We start from the raw sequence: 6,885 nt of genomic DNA, 5'->3' as shown, positions 1-6,885 counted from the left end.
CATGCTTTTCTCCAATAGTGTACGCATGCAAAAATAACTAATATATCATATTTGGCGTAACATAATTGAACAACCTGTCGTTATATCTCGACATTTTTTTCATAAGAAAGAATGCTAAAAAAATACTCACCCTAGGACATAAGCAAATTGGCTGGTCCTGTTTCTCTCGTTATAACAATTTGATGATGTCGTTTTATATCACAATATCCCAAGTGAATTATAAGGAGACCCGTGAAACGTTCTGTCGTCTACCTCACACAGAATGGAAAGCATACCAACAAACAATGTTAAAGAAGTAATCTCTCGTGTGTAGGGTCCATTTACACATGCAATTCATATTATGCAAAATCACAATCAAATTGTGATTTTTTTTAACCTACTCATCTTCAAACCCGTGAACACTTCTTTATTCCCAAGAAATTCATCTTCTTTATTTGCATTCCAACTGTAGTAGATGGAGATGCTTCATATGTGCAGTGTTGACGACTCCTTATTTAGTTAGGATTTTGGTTACTTACTCATGTACATAGTTTTATTATAATATTAAAATTTATTTCATGTTTTATCTTTTAAGATTAACACATCTTTGTACTTCTTTATAAATACCTACATATTGGAGAACAATACATATCAGAAAATTTCCATATACTTTGTTTGGCATGATATCAGAACCAGGTTCCGATCCTAGGACCTGTAAGATGAAGAACAACAAATTAAAACTAGCCCTGCTTAGTTCTCTCGCAGCACAACATAAGCTTGCATTAAACTCGTGTCTAGCCTTTCACCTTCACTGTAATTCCTCGTAGGACATCTTCCGCTTTCTTGTTTAGAAATTGGCTTTCGTCTAGGTCTTTTTCAATATTTGCTGCTTAACAAATATTGAAAAAGAAAGTAGCAAATACTGAAAAAGACCAAGATGAAAGCCAATCCCTAAAGAAGAAAGCAGAAGATGTCCTACGGGGAATCAAAGTAAAGGTGAAAAGAAAGACATGGGCTTAATGCAAGCTTAGCACGAAGAGAAAACTGAGCATGACTAGTTTTAATTTGTTGTTCTCCATCTTACAGGTCTCAAGATCGGAATTTGGATCAAATATCATGCTAAACAAAGTATATGGAAAGTTTCTAAAATAAGACCAAGACAAAAGCCAATCCCTAAGAAGAAAGCGGAAGATGTCCTATGGGGACCAGAGTGAAGGTGAAAAACAAGACATGCGTTTTCCCTTTATTCTTTATTTATTTATTTATTTATATTTTTAAAGTTTACAAGAATAATGATTTTGGAGGAAAAAAAAATCCATTTGTGCTCTTTTTTGATAAACAGTTCAAATTGTTCAATACAATGTATTAAATAGAACCAGTTTGTACTTGACTACACTAGACTGTGTTTTACGTTGCTAAGACACGACTCATGATATGATGCTTAAGACTAATTATATCATGCTTAAATCGTTCTAAAGAGTATTTAAAAGCTTCTTATATCATGCTTAAGTCGTTCTAAAGAGTTTTTAAAAGCTTCGTATGGTCGAATACAATCTAGTTTAATATAGCCTAATTGACTGTACCAAACAATTCCTAAATTAGCACACAAAATTTGTAGCTCAAGTTATTATGAGCAGTTATTCGTTCAGACGACTTGTTCTGTTTAATTCTCTCTATCCCCTTATATTGCTAGTATAAAATATAAAAAAAAGTCCCATCAAATGTAAGGGATCTGAAAAGTCTCATTTTCATGACATTAATATTTGGGGCCAAGCGCACGGGAATTTTCTTTGTCCGGTGCAACATTTTCTTGAGGTGCAAGAATTCTAAACCAATTTTCTTGAATCATATACCTTTTCCAGAGTTTTCAAACCATTCATTTATCAGAACCACTCATCTGAAACAAATCAAATCATTCAATTTGAAAGCATATGATAGTTCCATTACCACTTTGAAAATTTGAATGAATACAAAAGTTTAAAAAAAAACCACAAAGAAAAAGGGATGTCACAATATATGCTCATATTCAATTTAGCACGCAGGAAAATCTGGTAACTGTAGGTGAGAAAAAACCACAATTAACAAGTAGAGCAGTTCCCTGTCAATCCACATAGAAACTAGTAAGAAATTACAAGTTGGAGGGCAAATCTCTTTGTTGTTGAAGTCAAGCAAACATTGAAATGCACTTAGAAATTAGAAAGCCTCCAATGTGTATGGAATTGGGGTCTTGATAATCTGCATAATTTGAACCACTTCTGCCATGGTAGGCCTGCATGATGGTATCTGAGAGGTGCAAACCAAGGCCAACTTGAGCACTGGTAGGACTTCATCTTCTGGATACTCACCCAAGCTTAAATCAATGCACCCCAACACATTGCCTTGCTCAAGCAAAACCCTAACATGGTCAGTCAATATTACAACATTGTCCTCCCCATACTCCACAGGCCTTCTACCAGTCACAAGCTCAAGGATCAATACACCAAAACCATATACATCACATTTTTCATTGACCCTTAAGCTCTGGCATGCTAATTCTGGTGCCACATAACCCAGTGCAGTCTGAAATCTGTTACTCACTACGTGCTGGTCGATCTTTGTTAGAAGCCTTACCAGTGCAAAATCTGAAATCTTTGGGTTGTAATTCTCATCAAGCAAGATGTTACTTGGTTTTATGTTGTAGTGAATGATTGGAGGGCGGTACGAATGATGCAAGTGGGCAAGTCCCTTTGCTGTGCCAAGCAAAATTTTGAATCTATTAGCCCATGAAAGTGGTGGAGTCGAAGGAAGCCTTTCATGGAGTTTGGATTGTAGGCTGCCATTGGTGGCAAACTCTGTTACCAGAAGCTGCATCTGTGGAGTCCAATAGTATCCTTTCAGGGCTATTAGATTTGGATGCCTTGCTTTTCCCAGAATTCTAACCTCTCTGTCAAAATCTTCAAGGCATTGGATTATATTTGATGTGACCAGCTTTTTGATTGCTACTACTCTTCCCTGAACTCCAAGTGGGATTTTGTAAACTGTTCCAAAGACTCCCTCACCGATCTCTGAGGCCTTGTTAAGTAGTGATTCCGGACTGCTAATCCATTCCGGGGATGACCTTGAGTCAAATAGAATGAGCTTCCCTGAGGCCAAACTACTGGATCGCGAAGAGCTTGAACACATGCTTTCCAAGGCAGTTTCCACAAATGCAGGCCGCCTCCTTGCAGATACATTTAGAAGGCTAATAATAATTACACCAACAACAATCAGTGTAGCAGCTGAAATTGCCACAATAGCAGATATGCTCAGGAACATGTGGTGACGGTCTGTTGTTGACATTGGAGATTCATCACGGTGTCTATGACCACCCATTTGGTTGTTGTAGGCATTTGGATCAAGAACAAGGGGTTTTGGTACATTCATTGTACATGGCCCCTTTAACAATGGTGAACAAATACCCAAATTTCCTTGCAAAGCAGTTTGATCCAAGCTCTGAAATACACTCCCAACAGGAAGCCTCCCTACTAACCTGTTATAAGATATGTTAACAGCAAGAAGATTTTCCAGTCTTCCAAGCTCTTGTGGTATCTCTCCACTCAACTCATTGTACTCTAATTTAAGAATCTTGAGCTTGTTTAACTTTGAAATGGATTTAGGAATAAGACCACTTAAATTGTTGTGGGATAAGCTCCTACAACAAACAAAAAAACTATCACAATTAGTACAGTTCAAATTAATAAAACACAGATATTTGAGAAGAAATAAGAAAAGGAGGTGATCGGACTTACATCAAATAGAGAGATGAGCAGTTCCCAATCTCATTAGGAATGGGGCCATTCAATGAATTTCCGTCCAATTGGAGAATTCCCAAACTTCCTGAATCACATATATCCCCTGGGATTGAGCCGAATAAGGCACTGTTTCGAAGATCTAGCACTGTTAGGTTCTGAAAGAAGCCAAGCTCTGGAGGCATCCTTGACTGAAGATTGTTCCATGACAAATTCAAGTACCTCAAGTTGGAGAAAAGTCCCACTTCTGCTGGAATATTTCCCTTGAGATTGTTCCTTGACAGATCCAACATCTTCAAAGATTCAAACAGTCTACTCGAACCCGGTGGAATAGAACCTGTAAGTCCCATTTGGGAAAAGTGTATTTCTTCCAACCCCAGATCAAACAAACCCTCTGGTATGCTTCCACTGAAGCTGTTATCCCTCAACCGAATCACGGACAACTCATTGCAGTAAGCAAGAGACAATGGAATGGCACCAACAAGTTTGTTGTTGGACAAACTCAAATAACTGAGTGATTTCAGGTCACCTATTGAGGCTGGGAGGCTGCCTGTGAAGCCATTGTTTGAGAAGTCCAAATACTTGAGGCTGCTCATGTTACCAATCCATTGAGGAAAATCACCAGTAAACATGTTATCAGACAGACTGAAAAATGTCAAAGAATTTAACCTCTGAAGTGAGTCTGGTAATGCACCAGTGAAAAGATTATAGCTGAGATCAACCCTACCCAAGTGGGGACATAGTCCTATATCAGCAGGGACTGGCCCAGAGAAGTCATTGCCCTGCAATAGAAGCACTTTCAAGTTGTGTAAGGCTGATATCCCTTGTGGCGCAGACCCAGAAAAAGCATTGTTTGAAAAATCTAAAGTACGCAATCTCTTCAAAGACCAAATCCCAGAAGCGAAATCCGGGTTACCGGAGAAATGGTTATTGGAGAGATTGAGGCCATTCAAAACAGAACATCTAGGCAGTGTACTAGGCAAAGGTCCTTGAAGCAAATTTCCAGATAAGGAGAGGTACCGAAGCGAAAAACAGTTATCAAACAGATCATCAGGGAGGGGTCCTGAGAGTGAATTCTCAGAAAGATCAAGAAACTTTATGGAACTCATGTTGACAAGAGCAGTGGGAAGGAGACCTGAGAGACTGTTGCGGCTCAAATTAAGGCTTTCAAGATTGGGAGGCAGAGCAAGCTTCTCTGTGCTAACGTCACCACTGAAATTGTTGTTGGACAAAGACAAGACTTTCAAATGCTGCAAGTTTTGAAGCCCCTTACCAATTCTTCCCAATAAGCCTAAGCCTTCAAGGGACAGCTGAGAGACCCTTCCAGTGGCTGGATTGCACTGTACAAAGTCCCAAGAACATGGGGAATCATCATCTTCGTTCCACGAAGCGAGATAGGAGGAAGGGTCGTGGAGGTCGGATTTGAAGACAAGCAGGCCTAAGACGTCGTTGTTGAGTTGGGCAGGGACGGTTGTGTCTCCCATGCAGGCTTGCAGAGAAGCCAATATCAATATTGATGGCAGCATATGTTGTAGGAGTCTGAGAGAGGCCATTGTTGAGTAGAATAGTTTTACAAGTTATGGAAAATGGCTTGCTTGCTGGCTGGTTAGCTAGGTAGGCCAGAGAAACACTACTTCTGAAACACCGTACGTCTCGAAAAATTTGCCATGGAAGACTGTTAGATTTTGCACTCTACAAGGACGAAAACTAATTTGTCACTGTGAGCTCACGAGAGAGAGAGAGAGAGAGAGGTTATACTAAATATCAAATCAAATGGGGTGTGTAATGTTTCCTTTGTAAAGGCAAAAAAGTGGGAGGAAATGGGGAATGGTGGGTGAAACTGGGAGTTTCGTGTGTGATGGTCCTTTGTAAACGCAAAAGAGAGTGGATGGCAAAATTGTAAAGGGTGATCTTCTTTTGTCAGACTTATTTTACCACATACTCTGACAAAAATTAACCATGACGAAACCATTGTATAAATATTTTTTTTGGGAGAGGGGGCTAATAACACAATTTTTAAAATCTTGTAAACCAAATTGAAGGCTATTCAAGCCCTATGTGGAGCCATCATAGTCGAGTGTAGGGGTGGGCATCTCATCGGAATAATCCGTTTACCGATTGTACCGTACCGACGGTTTGGTTTGGTTTGGTTAAATAATTATTTTTTAATTTTAATTATTTCGATCCGATCCGTACCAAGATGTTTGGTTTGGTTAACGGAAACAATATTCCTAACCCGACGGAAACCCGTATCAATCCGATATATACTTATTATATTATTAAAATACAAAACAAGAAACCAAAGATAACAACAATCAAAGATAACAACAATCAGCATTTTGTTCACTCCTTTATCACTGTTGTATCACTTCTTTATCACATTGTATCACTGCTTTATTACCATTCTATCACTTCTTTATCAGCCGGGTACTATAGCGCTTTTTGGTTATAGAGGAATTTATGAATTTCCTATGTTTTCCAGTTTCAACCTTTGTCCTGTTTTTTACCTGTAATTTTCCAACCGTTGATCCAAATTTTATGTTCTTTATATGGTTGGATTCAACATAAAAAACTAAAGAACCCAACGTGGAACAAATGTCAAAATCATTTACATAAATGTATATAATTATGTAAAAATAACACTCAAATATTCCAACAACAAACACAAGTGGCTCCCAGTACATCTTAAGTATTTATTGAATGATATAGTGACTAAGTTATTTGATTTCATACTTGCATGAATTAGACTATTGGATTTTTATATTTTACAAGGATAATTTGGTGTATTTGTTCAAGAACTTATGTTATGTGAAAGTATTATAAATTGTATTTTTATTAGTATGTTTTTATTACGGTACTACCGGCATACCGAACCAATCCGAACCGAATATTAGATTAACCGATCCGAAGTCTATCGAAGTCTTTGGTTTGGTTAACGGAATAGAAAATGATCTACCGAAGTCTTTGATTTAGTTAACGGAAGAGCCTTCTACTGTTTCGAACCAATCCGTGCCCAAGCCTAGTCAAGTGAAGCGATCACAAATGGCTTGGTCGCTAAGAATCAACATAATTAATGGTTTAAATTCACAATCTATAACAACTTTGCATAACCATATATGTATACATTCCCTAACATGTG

General features: G+C 38.1%; 1 protein-coding gene across 1 annotated transcript; it reads right to left on the bottom strand.

Moving 5' to 3' along the window:
• Positions 1–1,984: 1,984 nt before the first annotated feature.
• On the bottom strand, positions 1,985–5,551 carry LOC117616174 (probably inactive leucine-rich repeat receptor-like protein kinase At3g28040). Its single transcript, XM_034345407.1, has 2 exons — positions 3,747–5,551; positions 1,985–3,649 (listed from the first exon to the last, which is right to left on the bottom strand). Exons 1-2 carry the CDS (start codon positions 5,297–5,299, stop codon positions 2,173–2,175), a joined length of 3,030 nt encoding a protein of 1,009 aa, XP_034201298.1. The 5' UTR covers positions 5,300–5,551; the 3' UTR covers positions 1,985–2,172.
• Between the last annotated feature and the right edge of the window lie 1,334 nt (positions 5,552–6,885).

Source organism: Prunus dulcis, chromosome 1 (genome assembly GCF_902201215.1).
Source record: "Prunus dulcis chromosome 1, ALMONDv2, whole genome shotgun sequence".
Taxonomy (NCBI): domain Eukaryota; kingdom Viridiplantae; phylum Streptophyta; class Magnoliopsida; order Rosales; family Rosaceae; genus Prunus; species Prunus dulcis.
The sequence above is the reverse complement of the archived record's forward strand: the minus strand, read 5'-3'. Positions and strand labels throughout refer to the sequence as shown.

Coding starts and splice junctions, on each gene's coding strand:
- LOC117616174 (XM_034345407.1), bottom strand. CDS start 5,299: ATGGCCTCTCTCAGACTCCTACAACATATGCTGCCATCAATATTGATA. Junction 3,650..3,746: donor TGCTCATCTCTCTATTTGAT/GTAAGTCCGATC, acceptor TGTTTGTTGTAG/GAGCTTATCCCACAACAATT.